Consider the following 17,107-nt stretch of genomic DNA (forward strand, 5'->3'; position numbering starts at 1 on the left):
CATTAAAAATACAAGGACGATATACTTCCATATACTTGAATAAATTCGCAAGGACAGCTAAAATTCGAATCTGCAAAACAAATGCGTTTTTTTTTATCTAAACGGTGATAGAGATTACCGAGTAAAATAATTGTCCGCGATCTTTAAGAAATTCATCTTTATAGGAAGAGAAGGATATTTTTAGTATAAATGAACCTAACCTAAGGATCGGCTCGTGCGGTCTATATATTGTATCGAAAGTCTTAAAAAACGTGGAAAACACATGCGTCGGGTAAATGATAGATTATATACGCTCGCACATACGCATACATAAACCGGAAACGCGGCAAGTCCCACATTAATACTTATGTGTATATTTATACCTATATAATACACGAACAGGAAGTCACGGGAACGACGGACGCGGGGCAGCGGCGGTGGAGACAGTAGTAACTGCTGTAGTTGTAGTTGTTTTCGACGTATAATTATAATTATTGTCATACGATACGCGGAGAGAGATAAAAAGAATATATAGGTATATAAAAAAAAATATATTTAACGTCGTGTACGTATATAAATAAAAAACCAGAACAATGAGACGAGGACGCCGCTGGTCGGTGCCGCAACATAACACGCGAGCACTGAGAGAGATAGAGCAGACGGTGTCAGCGATTTTGATTTCGCCACCTACGCGTTATTATTATATTTTATTGTTTACATATATAGGTAAATAATACATGATATATACGTTTAATGTCACCAAAACAGCTCACGTATCGTCTTACGCTATTAAGTTATATTATTGTAATAGTATAACGAAGATTATGCGTGCACCATCGAGATGCGATTTAAGCCTTAAGGTACATATATTAATATATTACCTGGCCAGTGAACGTTTCTTAGGTACATATTATAATATTATATACGTTCGTGTTTAGTTTATATCGTACTGAACGCTCCACATTACGATTTCTTTCCTTATCACCACTCGATCACTCTCTCTCTCTCTGTGTGTCTCTCTCTTCATCAGCTATTTACCACCCCTCAGATCAGTCTACATTATATGCTCACGCAATCACCCGCAACAATTATTATTATATATTTATACACTACGGGTGTTATACAACTTCATATTACTTGTAAGCTTATTATTAATGATATTGTTGTACACGTTTTGCACGCTTTACCTGGAATGATCCAAGTCTCTCTTGTTGCCCAGCAACAGCGTAGCAAAGTACGACGGCAATTTGTGTTTGCTCAACTCGTCCAGAAGGTATTGCGCTTCATTAAAACTTGACAGGTCCACCACGCTGTAGACGATCACGAATGCGTCGGCCCATCTTATGTGATCGTACAAACAAGTGGTCTGCACAAAAAAAAAATTTAAAAAAAACGTTATTTTTTATTATAATCATATTATTATTATTATTATTGATACGTCTGTTATTGTTACAAACACGAAATAATAATGATAAACATACATAATATGAATATGCCAGTAGCACCGTGTAGTACTAACAATAGTATTTGAACATTTGCTACATTAAATTTATTTATTAAATGCAAGTGTCAAAAAATATATGTTTGACGATGATGAGAAAATTTTTTAACTGTAAGAAATCATGAACAAACTTAAGTAAGATTGCTCAAATTATTGCCATGACATTGGGCAAACTATTGTTACTTATTTGTTATGTATTATACTTCGTATTTAATATTTTTTATACTTATAACTCGCATTTAACTTGAAATGAGGTACCACTTTAAAATAGTAAATTCAAAGAGACACCTTGTACGAATTTATAGCGTTTCACGATTTATCGTCGTGATAAATAATTGTTATTGTAATAATAATATATGCAGACAATGTATTTAATTTTTTTCGTAAATTAGGCACATTAAAAAATTAAACCAAGGTCGAGTACATTTCAAAAAAATTTTTTAGTGGCATTGTGACATTTACTTATAAATTATAGCACGTATAGACAATAGACTATAGTGGATTATGGGTTAGTAATTATAATTATTATTATAAATATAGTTATAATTATATTTTGGATTAATACATTCCATCTGAGCAACTCTCTAACGTTGCCTTAAAAATGTTTACTGAACCGAAAAGTATATAAAAAATACTTTATTTGTATTACATGTCACATTAGCATGCGCACAGGGTCAGATTGAGCAAATGTTATAAACTGCATTTTTTTATAGAGCCGGTTGACTGCGGAGTCAATTGTTAAAGAGACATCTATTTATTTTAAATTTCTATAAAAACAAAAAACCATTGGTTATTATTGGAATAACAAGGAATTTAAATAGATAAAAGGTTATCCTATACTTGAACATAGTACTTAAACACCGGTGAATATTCGTGCAGATAAATATATCCTTAATTATCGTGATATAATGCGATTAAATTAACAAAATATACACGAACAATTCTATGAGTACAAAATTATCATAAATAAAAAAATGGGAGATTATCTGAATATTAACGCAAAAGTGCAAAAGATGACAAACATTAAGTAGATAACAAAAAAAATAATTAATAAAATATTAATACATTATTTTTATTGCTCGAATAATAAACAATAAGATTAGGGATATATTTGAAATTAGATTTAAAAATTAGGTACCTAAACGAATTGATATAGAGGAAAGTCGGTTAAGTATATGAAAATAAAATAAAATTTCAAACCACTATTTATTTTTGATTATTTTTTTACAAATTATGCAAATGCTTATTCATTATATTATACAGTATTATTATAGCCTATAGGTAGGTACCTATTTATAGGAAAATTGAAATATATCAATTCATTAAACAGGAGAAAATATTATTGTATTTTATTTCCATTATTATTGAATAAAATGGAGTTTACAATTATTTACTGAAATCGATTGAAATATATATATTTAGATTTCGTAGTAAGACCTGTAAAAGAGACGTAGAAGAGTAAACTTTTATTAAAAACCCATAACAACTAATAAAATATATTATATCTAATATACCACCCATACAAGACCGAATAATTAATCTAAGTAGCAGGATATTCGAAATCGAATTCTATGCGGACATACAGAATCAGAAACATGATTTTTAACACTTTAAAGTTTAAACTCATTATTTTGTTTAGCGTTAATTGATATTGTATAACGTTAGATTATATATTTATTTTATGTACAATTGTGAACCTACTTATAGGTATAATACGTGGCGGTGGCTTACAGATATATGTATTGCATTTTCACGATGGTATACTAATCATTATTTTCCCTTGTCTAATTCGTTTGTAGGATGTTAAACGAATGCGGTTTTCTAATATATACTTAACCTTCTTATGCAACATAACGACCTTGATAGTTTGTACCGTACGACGTACCTACAATACAACCGCCGATATTCATACATATTATATACATGTTACAATTAAACAATATTGAATATATGTTAAGAATAATAATTACGAGAGCATTAAAAAGTTTTTAACACACTTCCTCTATTTGAAAATATCATCGTCATCTCCGTAATATAATATATAATATTATAAATCAATATCAAACCAGTACACATCAAACTCGTAAGACAAAATCTGTCAAAAATTATGCACGATGATACGTATTATACTCAAGTCTATGTATTATAACAATTTCTTAAACAAAACATAAAAAGGCTTGCTATGTGTGTATGTCAATATAATATAGGTACAATATAACATGTGGCATAATAAATAATTAATATGGTTATGGCCTTATGGGTACATATTATGATATTATTATACACGTTGCAGATCCACAATAATACGACGATCGATAATATGAATATAATTATAATAATAATATCATCACAATACGAAATAAACAACGAGAAAAATCTCGAGCGCGGACATAAAAAAAAAAAAAATACAAATATGAGTTATGCCGTGGGGGCTCTCGTTGCCGTCGCGGATCGCTAATGAAACGAGACATCGCGTGCATGTGTATTTTTTTATATCCTTCTCGTTTTGTTTGTTTATTTTAATCAGCGGAATAATAATAAATATTATTATATCATATTATTTTCATTATAATATCATATTATTATTATTGTATGCTTGGTGCGACAATAGCAGTTCAGCGCACTATATAAAGGTGTATACATAATAATAAAATATTATGCGCATGGAGGACCGGAACAAATCGAAATGAACAAAAAAAAAAAATCGATTTTCATTTTAGACATACCGTGATCAATACAATATAATTTTATCAGATACAAGATACGGGTAAAACGACGTATGCGGAGGTGGTCGCAGTGAAGATGACGACGACGCGATTAAAATCTGAATTATATTTCACTATAAAATATAATATATTATACCTATCGACCTTGACTACGCATATATATAAGTATATATATCAGATTGAGCCCATTACATATACATTTAATATAATATAATGTAATAATATTATAATATAAAAAGTAACCCGTATCGGATGTAATGCATTTGACGAGCGGATGAGTCTCACACTCACTCACGATTTCTCGATCAAAGTATATTCTTGCCACATTATTTATTACAAAATGGCTACAACTCCAAAACAATATACCTCTAATTATATCATTAAAATACTTAATTTTTCACCTCGAAGATATTTCTTTTATTATTATTATTTTTAAATACCGCAATGATTTGAATTCCGGATTCTCTGGAGCGGTAGACGAAATTCAATAACGGCGACGAATGCGTCTCGGCACAGCGCCAGACAGAGAGAGATTCCATTGAACACGGAATGTTAACGTGGATAGTATAATATTATTTCTATATACTTAATAAAATACGTTTATAATATGTATTATTATTATTATTATTACTGAATTCCACGTTAATTTTTTTCCCCGTTATTTTTTGCAAACATTTTTATAACAATATGAATTTAAAAATTATATTTTTAAAGTGTAATGGCAGTTTTGTATCTATATTTTACGGATATAAGCTTTTTATCAATATGTCATATTTTGTAAGCCCAATATAATCACTCCTCGCTGAGACTCTACTTGAAATCTTTAAAAGGATATGAAAGTTTAAAAATAGTATATAATAAACAATACAAGAGATGGAGAAAATTTATTTATTTTCACCTAAATTATGGTTAGGTAAGTCATGTTATAATACAATTATCACTTGAAACGATAAAAAACGAATGAAAAAACCACAAATGCGTGTTGAATGCGATCACAAATCAGGATTAAAGTGTATAAATATTGCATACTTTATTTATTACACACCGTCTACTAGCAATTATCATATTTTTCACTTTTGATTTTGTTTCTCTCCACCACTGCCTGAAAACGTATACAAACGTGTACTATAAGTAATAAGTATATTATATGAATATTTATCGCTCGTCTGTCCGGTCATTCCGCGATTTGACATCATTAATGTAGCCCGTCTTACGTCTTTTTATAATAATCTATACCTTATATACTTAAATTACTCGTATTATTCAGAACGATCGTTTTTATCCGGTAGTCGTTTCGTATGATTTTGCCGATAGGTACAAATTATGTACGTCGTATGTAATAATAAAAATAAAAATATCGTAAATGGAATAGACAGACGATCGTCATAATATATCAAAACAGTAATACGATTATGTACCGCTACCGCATACCGCGTGCGGTAATACTATATCACCCGAAAAGGGGTTCGAGAAATTCGAGTTTTCGATTTTAAATTTCAATAATGACAACAGGAAAAAAACCGATACTTGTAAAATATCGAATATAACTACGATACATTATGCGCTTTCTCTCAAGCCGATGGCTGCTCGATGATGACACTACTGCAGGAACTACCGGTCGACGCATTAACTTTTTTTTCGTTATGATAAATAGGTTTAGACGAGCTGTGCAAAGAAATGACAGGCGCGCCGTCATTGAAATTTAGTTTTATTTTTCGATTTGCGGAGAAATAAATTTACATTTTATGTCGTCGTTATAAATTTAAAATTATTAAATAACGATGTTGACAGGAACAACTTTTTGTACACATCATAACGTTATAATATTCCGACAAAGACGCTGGTGTAGTGAATTTATACAACAATGACTGCAGTACAGTTATAGTTAAGCGTGATAAGTTTTAAAATTGTTCATCTATAGTTTCATTTTTCTTACAACCTGCTGATAAACTGGACTCATTGATATTCTAGTGGTTTCATACATTCAATTTCAGACAAAAACTTGAAAATTTGATACTACCATAGTCTATAGGCTTATAAAGCAGAATTCCAAAAGTCCAAATGACCATTACATACAAACCTAAACATTTTAATTTTAAGAACATCGTTTTACTTGCCATTGGGTTAAAAAAAAAACAATTCATTTGAATAATAAATATTATGTTAGTTACCTATAAGTTTTTTATTTGATGAAGAACAAGTAATGTAAGAAATTAGCAAAACATATGTAATGATAAATAGCACGCAAAACGTAAACTGAATAATAATTCTAAATTAAACATGAAATAATTATAATGTATCGCCGCAGGGCTTCTAAAACTTTTTTGAGATAGAAGTCTTTTAAAATATCAAATATAGCCACAAATCACTAACTACCCTCCTCCTCTATACATAATTATTCTTTTATTTTGATTACTATATTCACAATTTAATCTTTTAATGTTTAATTTTTTTAACGTGTCTTTATTGGAAGGCTTCTTATTTAATCTGTCTTTTTTCAAGCCATAAATTCATCTATCTTTTTGACTTATTGTTCTATTTTATAACAGATTATATTATATTATTGTATTGTAAAAATTCAATGTTAATCTGGGGGTGAGGGGGAGGGGGGTTATCGAATATGCAAAAAAGAAACATGAAAATATGATCACTTGTATACATACAAGATGAAAAGAAATATATCCATAAAATTTCCAATTATTATAGTAGGTATACATTATAAAACAATAAGCTCATTGACAATATTACATTTGAAAAAACTTCATAATTTATAATAATACACGTTATATCATATACATTTTCGGATTCACGTATAGTAAAGGCTATTGAGTGATATATTGCTGATGTTTTGATTACCTTTAATATGACGGCGACCCATCGATTCTATATAGAAAATATTTCTATTGCGTAGTATTAATATACCATATACGACACACGTATTGCATAAATTATATAATAAACTTTTCGTTAAACGATAACGAATTATCAAATTCAAATACATACTATATTTATGAACGCGACCTGTGCTATACTGACGCAGTATATAATTAATCGTGTTCAACAAAAATAATGTCATAATTATTTACGTAACGCGATTAAATACTGCATGTTAAATTGAAAATGAGAATTGCGTCTTCGAAATGCACCGGATCAGCATAATAAAATATAACAATCAACACTTTGTAGTATGTTACATTTTCTCATTAAATTGTCATCATATTATTATTAGGTGCGTGTCGCGAACACAGTGAAGTCTAAGTATGTTTATCGCGTGAATAATTAATACAAGATATACACAAACGGTTCACGGTTGAAAACCATTCGAAAATTACGACGACATACGACCGGCATTGTAGCTTAGAATCCGAATCCATCGAGTGATCACCTATATAATAATATTATATAATTTTAAAATTTATATTGCCTATACAATAGATGCATTTAATCTAACCTTTAATATGCGTTCTTTCGTCATAGGACGTATAGACTATACAGACATAATACATATTGTACAAAAGGGATACGCCGTTTATTTTATTATTATTAGTAATAATAATAATAATAATTTTTCCGTTCGTATACCGCAAACTTTCTCCAGCATTACAACCTACACGCAAAGGTGGTGGGGATCTATATTATCGAGAATGTGACGAGCGCGGCTTTCAAAAACACACAAGCACCGCCATCATACACAGGTCTATCATCAGTCAAAACATCTAGGAAGGTATATAACATTGTAATGTCTCAATACAATATATTAATAAATAAATATTATTATTATTCTAATGTTATAATACCTGTTGATCGCATACACTACGTTATAAATGGACGGACAATCGATCATATTCCTATTATAATATATATAGGTACTTGTTGAAGTTCAATCTATATCGTTCATCTTATATTTATATCATTTATATGTGTGTATAGTGAATATGTCATACTGCTGTAAGAATTATAGTATTTATACTGATAAATGATAGAAAATAAATCCGCACGAATAAAAATAATATATTATCGGCTCTACATGCCTTATAAATGAATTATAACTATAGTACCTTTTAATCGTTTATTCCGGGAGTGACCAAACTTTTTTTGGCCACAATCTATTAAAAATATTCTTCACCTCCGAAGATCGACTTCCATAAAAAAGTTTTTATAAAAAATGTTATTGACCGCCAAGAATTCATAGACAGATATTTGGGGGAGCTTAAGCCCTTCCCAGAACGTTTTCAAGACGTCAAAAATGTGTGTTTACGCTAATAGATAAAACAAAAATGTTAAGCCCCCCATGGATGTGACCAATTATTATCCATCTATGACCACGATTAATTTTCGTGCCCGTGGCCTAAAAATAAATTCTTACATGATTGACTTTTAAATCGTCTGCGATCGACCGGTCGATCGTGATGGACAGTTTAGCCGCCTCTGTTGTATTACATGCAAGCCTATAGTATAATATTATATTACTTATATAGTTATATTATATTATTATAATATATTAATACAAAACGATATATTATTATTGTAAAGTACCTAATATAATAAACATAATATAGGCGTTTAAAAAATAAGACTATACAGTATACATAATATTATACGATAGGTATCTATAAAGCCATTTTTATTTATTTTTTTAAATTGTTTGTTGATCGATCATCGATTTACTTGATTGCAAATCATGTAAATATTATATTTTTTTTACAAAACGATATGTATGGTTTTATTGATTGATAAATATTACTACATCATATGACACTATAGAAATAGCTTATATTATTTTAATCGCTACTCCTGGAGTTAATTTATTTGATAAATGATTTTGCTGGAAACACGTACGACAATAGTATAAAATTATTATAATACACGGCTGCTACGAATTCGTCAACATATAACAGATAAAATATTATAATAGGTATAAAGGTATAATATATATATAGTGTACAAATCGTGTCAAGAATATAATAATTGCATATTATTGCATTATATTATATTGTTTAGTGCAGAAAGTTGTTACTTATAATTACTGTGGCACGCGCAATGCCAATGCGTCGCACGTGTATCTGTATAGTTTAGTTTCAGTATGATACGTGTAAAACATAATGTATAATGTACACAAGTATTACATTAATAATAATACCGCTATAGAAAAATTGCCAATATTATGCCTACAATAAATATTTTCTTTTTCTATTGGCGAATTGGTCAAGTCGTACAGTTTTGAAACAACCCTTAGGCTCGAGTGTGGTACACCGTATGCGCATATATAGTGTTGCATTGAATACATATACAAACAATCGAAATTCCTAAACGATTGCGTTTCCGGCTTTTGAAATCGCGACGTACATTCAGCTGTTTCATATATAATAATATAATATACTTGTTTTGTACGTCCGACAGTCGTAGCGAAATTCAAACGGTTTAAATGACACCACGCGAAGTAATTATTATATAACAAAAATTAACGTAAAAGATATACGTAATCGCGATCCAAGTTTACATTTGATTACAACAATTGATGGAGGTTTTTTTTATAACTACCCCGATATTTGAATCTGAACTTAAATAACACGTTCAAACAATTAAAAACCATACGTTTAAAATATGGCACGTTTTTCCTGCAGAGCACACGTCAATGTTATAATATACTAATACAGTCGATAGGTATTATTATAGGCGCACGTATCGCGTCATTATCGTCAATATAAATAATATACAACGATATAATATCATATTGTAATGAACAAACAACAATGGGGGCGGGGGTGTTGAACCTAATCAATAGATAGTTTGGAGTTCAACGAATTGATGATATGTTCACCCGTGCACAGTGTGTGTGTGTGTGTGTGTATTTGCACCGTATTATACAGAGGAACGTACATATTATTACGCGTAGCGTTATATATGGCATTACCTATGGTAGTGGTGCCCGGAGGTCCCGCACGCAGCATCCCGCGAAATTAATAAGTAACTGTATAAGGACGAGTGCATGGAATCGAGTCGGATCGGTTTTTGGACCGAAGGCCATTTTATCGAGAGCATTGTTAACGGCCGCCGTCGTCTTTCTTTCGTACACCGTATTTTTTTTCTTCATTTTTTCTTTTCACTACTTATAATTCATGTACATCTGTATGATAAAATAAAAATACGTCGCGTGCGTATATATATATATATATATGTTTATTTAGAATCTATGCATTCAGCATTGTCATGAGCACGGCCTAACGAAAAAATATAAATAAATAATAATGATGCGAATAGGTAATAATATATACATCACGTCATCGCATGTCGCGAAACAAGAAATGTATTATTGCTTATTATTATTATTATTATCTTACGCCACGTAAAGTCAACATGCAAGTTAAATATCAACATTATAGTACGGCTACCGGACTTTTTACTTTCAAAATTTAGATAAATAGGAAATTTTTTTACTATAGACAGATCTTCGATTTTCTTTTCATTGTCTTGTAAGTTGTAATATACATTAGGTACTTAAGATAATAATAATTTCTTTATAACAGTCCGCTAATTCAGGGTTCGGCAACCCGCAGCCCGCCATTACAATTTATAATTAATATATAAAAAAAATACCACATTTATAAGTTAGTAAAAAAATGTATACTGTGAACAAAATAAGGTGTATGGCCCGTGAATTTTTTTTTATTTTTTGGATCTTGACACCAAAACAGTTGCCGACCCCTGATCTAATTATACAATAATCATGTTAAATATAAAAATTAAAATATTGCAACTCCCCAAAAAGCTATATAACCTTGTGCAGAGGGTGTAGTTCTTATAAAAGTAAAAATAGATAAAAATAAGTATACCTAAATAACAATAAAGAAACTTAAAAAATTTTGAATACATTTTTTTTTTTTTGAACATTGTTAAAAGACTTAATTTTATTAAACGTGTATATATCTAGTATAATATCTAATTACATGAAGAAAATAAATAATAAAAAAGAAAAATAACTTAAAATATATAAAATAGACAATAAGTGACAATTCAGTACTAGGTAACCGACAAATTAAATACAATCTAAATCTAAATTTTTTATATATCTTTTAAAGGAAGTTAAATTCTTAAAACGATTCAAATTAATACTAAATATTTAAATGAAATGCGTAAATGTGAACTTATTTAAAATATACTTTTTGACCAAAAACTTTATTATAATTTGGCAATCATATAAGAAGTTCTAATATTTAATTTAATAGCATTAATGATAAATTATTATTAATTACTTGATGTTTACTAGGTACGAATATATTAACTACTTTGAAATATTTTTTAAATTCGTAAGTATTATTAATGGGTATTGTACATATATAAGTATATATATATTTATAAATTTGAATCATTAGTCATTACGTTTAATATTTACACATAGGTTTCTATAATATTTCCTAATATTTAGGTACATTTAAAATTTAAATATTTAATGCGTTAAAAATATTTGTAGACATTTTTGGATTAAAATCATGGGTTTAAGCTAGAATCAAACATATATGAAAACGTCTTATAGTGAATATTTCATTTGACATTTAATTGAATGTATTGAGATTTCAAATAACAAATGGTACTTTTACGATGACATTAATTGCTACTATCAATTTAAAAAAATAATAATAATAACCTTATTACATATTATTAAATTAAAACACATTAAAACTCTGGTAATATCTAACCTTCGTTTAGCATTAATTAAAAAATCCACTTATAATATCAACAGTTATTACTTATTACTTATTTGTTATACAATATTAAAAGAGATTATACCTTTTTATGATTACATATTTCGTTAAAATTTGAAGTTATAATTTTACGAGGTAGGTGGGTAAACGTTCTATAATTTCGGTACATACATAGGTACTTATATATAATACATGATCAGGGTCATTATTATATTATACATCAACACATCGTGTACCCGGTAACTGGTTTAAACTGGAAATACGATCAAGTGTGATCCATATTATAGACGTGGATTCAGAAATCAAATAACGTGTTAAACATAATTTAGTTCTCATCAAACACACGGCCAGTGTACTTATACTATATTATAATAGATAAATGGTTATAGCCATGTGCGCATCTATTGCTCACACGTACATTATTTATTATTATCATCTTCAACGTGTTATTACAATAATTTCACCTGTACGTAAGGTATCGTCGTTTATATAGGTGTCGAAAGAGGCTGTGGTTGTATAACAAGGGACCGCATGATTAGTGACAACATGTATACAATACAATATTTATGTATGCATAATACATACATGCTTAATAATAATATATTCTTGGTGGTCATTAGTGCGTTATTATTTTTTAAAAAACGGATAAAGAATGTGAATATGTGATTGACACGCCGCGCGCGGCCAGGACCTATAATACAAAACAATCCCTGTACAATGTATACGTAAAAGATCGAAAAATGAATATCATTCTCATATTAATTACCGAGGTTTCGGGTCATTGGAATTGGTCGTGGAGGTAAAAAAAAAAACCAACAGAAAGTTGTGAAATATAATTCTTCGCACAGCAGATCCGTTAAAAATCGCTACCCGATCGGTCGATCGGAAATCTCTCGTCATTTCTCACAGCACGCATATGTACCTGCACGTCATACTTGTTAATTATTATAATATATGATATTATACATGAAAACGAGTGCGTGTGAAAGGATTTTACGAACACCGAACGAACCGCAAGTGTATAACGATGAAAATGTTACGGTCCGACTCTAGGTTAATACGGTAATAAATTCGAAAACGACCACTATTGGGCGGCCGAGGGCTAAACACTGCAGTATAACATGTATACACGTCGGGTGCAACACAAATTATTTTGTACGATACGCGTGCCGAGGTCAGTAACACACAACCTAAGATATCGAAGTCGATTCATCGTACATATATAGACGCGTACTCGTCGTGACGGCGCAGTGTGAACTATTATAATAACATAGGTACACGACGAGTATAATATACTATAGAGATATTATATAGGTACATGATTAATGTGATTAATTTGTATTATTACCTCGCGAGCGGCAGTTTATACGAAAAAAATCTTTGTAGAACGCATAATATATTTGTAGCTAAAGTTGTACATATTATAGAAAAATAATAATAATCATAGGATATGCGCGATAAAAAAGTTAAGTTTCGTTCAGGCATTACGACGTCATTATACTATTATTACTTATTATTAAGGTATATATAGATACGCCTATATAATAATATTATAACTGTATACGTAGTATATCGTAGTGTCTATAGCACACATTTTATTATATTACTATTATTATTATTAAGATAACGCTTTCGTTTTGTAACAATCCATATAAACGCGTTTACGTTTTGTATGTATAATATTAAAAAAATTAAAAAATTGTTTTCACACGGTTACCGTACATTATTTATTAATACATTTCTGTAGTACATATATACTTTACTGCAAGATACGCTGTACGAAAGACCTGTCCGAATGTTATATATTTGGTTGCGAGTTGCAACAACAATAGCGTTTTTAAATCGTATACGACGTTACGTGCCCAATTCATTGATTCGATGTAAAATTATTTTCAAATTTATGTTTACCGATTGTCTGTCTGTACAAAAATGGAAAAAATCTGTACGTCGTAAAATCGGATATAAATCGTCATCGTATAATCCATCGCAGTCTCTTATTTTAATCGCATAATACCTGTAATACGTGAGGTATTATTTTTATAGCTCGACAGCTGTAGTTTGTAGTTTACATATGTTGTGATTAAATCAAACTTGTCTTACGCATGTTTTACAACAACAATTATCATGAATAAATACATTTATTAGTAAAATCGGGCTTTTCGTTTCTATTACGTTTATAAAACATTTTTTTTCACCAATAAAATTCAATTTGTATTATATGTATTTTATACGCATAAAACATATTCATACCATCTATATAAAATATTCAAAAACTGCTTTCTAATATAGAGTATACATATAGGTATTAATGTATAATAATAATAAAAAATAAAGCGCCACGTGCAGTATAAAGTGATGTACGGACCATTTTCAATTATCTTTTATTGTTGGATGCATCGTAGTGGACCGAGTTGAGACTCTAAGAGATTTCATTATTATTACTATTATTATTTTTATGTTACCGATAAAAAAAATACGTTTTAAGGCGACTACCATATAAAGGTTGGCGATGCTAATGTAACTCTTACACATCATCAGTATACCTATTCAATAAAACCGACAAAACTTCATTTTAACGGAGTCTGATAAGACGCGCAATCATTCAATCAGGACCGGATCTATATATACCTAAAATAAACATTGCTTACGGCCTTCGAAAAATTTAGTCCATAAAACTGCTGATATTAAAAAACAAATGGGTATATTTTACGATTAAGGTCGGTCGTTTATCACTTTTTCAATAGTCGGCACTTTGGCTTCGCTAATTCTAAATTCATATAAAAATTAAAAACATATAAGTTATCGTGTATTTTTATTTTATTGTTAGTCTTGATGGTGTCAAGAAATTAAAACCGTTTTTAAGTTTTGATTTAACAATATAATATCAAATAACCATTAAAGAACTAGCAATCATGTACTACAAACGATTCCATTCTAAACTTAACTCCCTATACAAGCCCACTTATCAAAAATATATCCTCTCACACCCTTCTGAAAACCCTATATGACGCCTAAGAAGGAATTGGTCCTGCGAACTATAAAATAATTTAAAAAAAAAAAACTGTTTAATCTAAGGGGGTATTATTACTGGGCTTCTCCACTTAAACGTGTCACTCGTTTCAATTTATTAAATTCATTATATATAATATAAAAACAGTTTTGATTTAACGTCGTTATTAATTATTAGTGCCTAGTCTTACTACCTATAATCTATATACCAACAGCATTAATAAAAATAAATATGAGAATATTTTGCCTAACATTTGCTTAAAAATAAGACAATAATTGATTTAAATGTATTATAATCATTTTCCAAATTTCAAAAAACTATATCACGCGCAACTATACTGTAATATAATATAGGTCCCAGTTTATCCCAGTAACGATATTTTCAAATTGAATAAAATGTATTCCAAAACGGTTGACGTTTATTTATTAACTATATACAGGTATAGTGTATAATATTATACGTATTGACTATCCATCAACCAAATCGTACGCATTGTATACTTAGTTTGTAGGTTTTTTTAGTTTGTCTGCACAGTGTACCTATATTATTATTACATGTAGTTAAGTGCAGAGGCATATATACTTTTTCTTTTTTTAAATATTATTCATTAGTCGAGATCTAAGCGGTTAGAGACAAATCGTCTCAGAACGGTACACATAGGAGAAAAACTAAAAGAGAGTAATATTTGAAGTGGCCGTTGTGTATCCACTATATTGAAATTAGTCGTGCGGAACGCGAATATGGAGATTGTACGAGAAAAATATATATTATAATATTATATGTACCTTGTATATATATAATATATTATAGACACAATAATGCGATTTTCATTTTTCTCGCTGACTTTTATTGTCCACAACATATATAGTTGACCGCAATCGCGGTGTTGGGTATAAATATATATGCGATAATGCGATATAGATCACTATTATAATACGACAACGTATTTCGCGCTTATCGACGATTGTTAACGTTTTAGTCTGTGCGGCTACGATATATGTATGGAAAATTATAAAAAAAATATTAGATTATAATAATACTATAGCATACAGTGCGCACAGGTGATAGAAACCTGCAGCACTTGTGTGATTCTGTACAAACCGAAACATTCAGTGTGGAATGTTTGACGTTTCACTGTTGTGAGTGCGCACGTGTACGTGAGTAAATATAGTACACATTATTATTTACTATCATTATTTATTATACTATACTACAGCGTACACTGCGCGTATAGTCCGCGTGTTTTTCTTTCGAATGTATATACTTGACATTGAAAACCTAGCGGAAAAAACCTTTTGTCACGAAAACTGTGCGCCTGCAGGGGATCACCGTTGTTGTTTGTTAATATAAAAACAGACACCGCGAAATCGCGTCCACATAAAATAATTTGATATACATTATAGTACTGGATTGATTACAAGTCAATAATAATAATAATAACAAATAGTGATTATAAATTATTTTAATAATAATAACGACGACGACGACGATAATATGATGACTATATATGATATACTGTCTCCCGCACTCGAGGGCGTCTTTGGCATTGAAGTGTTCTATTTGACAATTGACACCATACTCGTATATCAATCAAACTCTTTGACAGTAGCTAAGAGCTAAAAATCAGTCTGCAAATCGTGTTTAATTGTGTTGTACGTAGTTCGTATGGTTGTGTACATAAGTAATTATATTACCTATATAATAGCGGTATACCGATCGGTACGTCACAATCGTATAAACGATACACGAAACCGCATAGAAAACACAATTGTACATACAATTCTACAGAGTACACTACATTACAGTGAAATATGTGTAGGCACCGAAATATATATATCAGCTGTACATAAAAAACAAATATTATTTATACGCGGCTATGTTTTAGGCGTATAAGTGTACGTCCCGTGTGGACTTATACGAATGCAAACTAATACATTTTATTGACGTATGCGATGCTTATAAACACCATAATACTTCCCGATCGTAAATCAAACGTTACACAACTTACGAACATTTAACGTTTGTTTTTAATATTGCAGGATAATATGAACAATTTCTTAAGTTCGAAACCATAATTATTCATTGCTCGTAAAGTCTTCCGTCGGTTTCTATATTATGAGTTATGACATGATGATAAAATATGCGTGTTATTCTCTTTATTTTATTTAAATAGGTACCCATTTGACGT

The 17,107-nt window shown here is 29.9% G+C and overlaps 1 protein-coding gene across 2 annotated transcripts in view; it reads right to left on the bottom strand.

Moving 5' to 3' along the window:
• The window catches only part of LOC114119626 (ras-related and estrogen-regulated growth inhibitor-like), a 76,663-nt gene that overhangs the window by 6,273 nt on the left and 53,283 nt on the right, over nucleotides 1-17,107 (bottom strand). For both annotated transcript variants that reach the window (XM_050203762.1, XM_050203766.1), the window contains exon 5: nucleotides 1,167-1,345. In XM_050203762.1, coding sequence (XP_050059719.1) covers nucleotides 1,167-1,345 — 179 coding nt within the window. The remainder of the gene's footprint in view (nucleotides 1-1,166; nucleotides 1,346-17,107) is intronic.

This window comes from Aphis gossypii, chromosome 1 (genome assembly GCF_020184175.1).
Source record: "Aphis gossypii isolate Hap1 chromosome 1, ASM2018417v2, whole genome shotgun sequence".
Taxonomy (NCBI): Eukaryota; Metazoa; Arthropoda; class Insecta; order Hemiptera; family Aphididae; genus Aphis; species Aphis gossypii.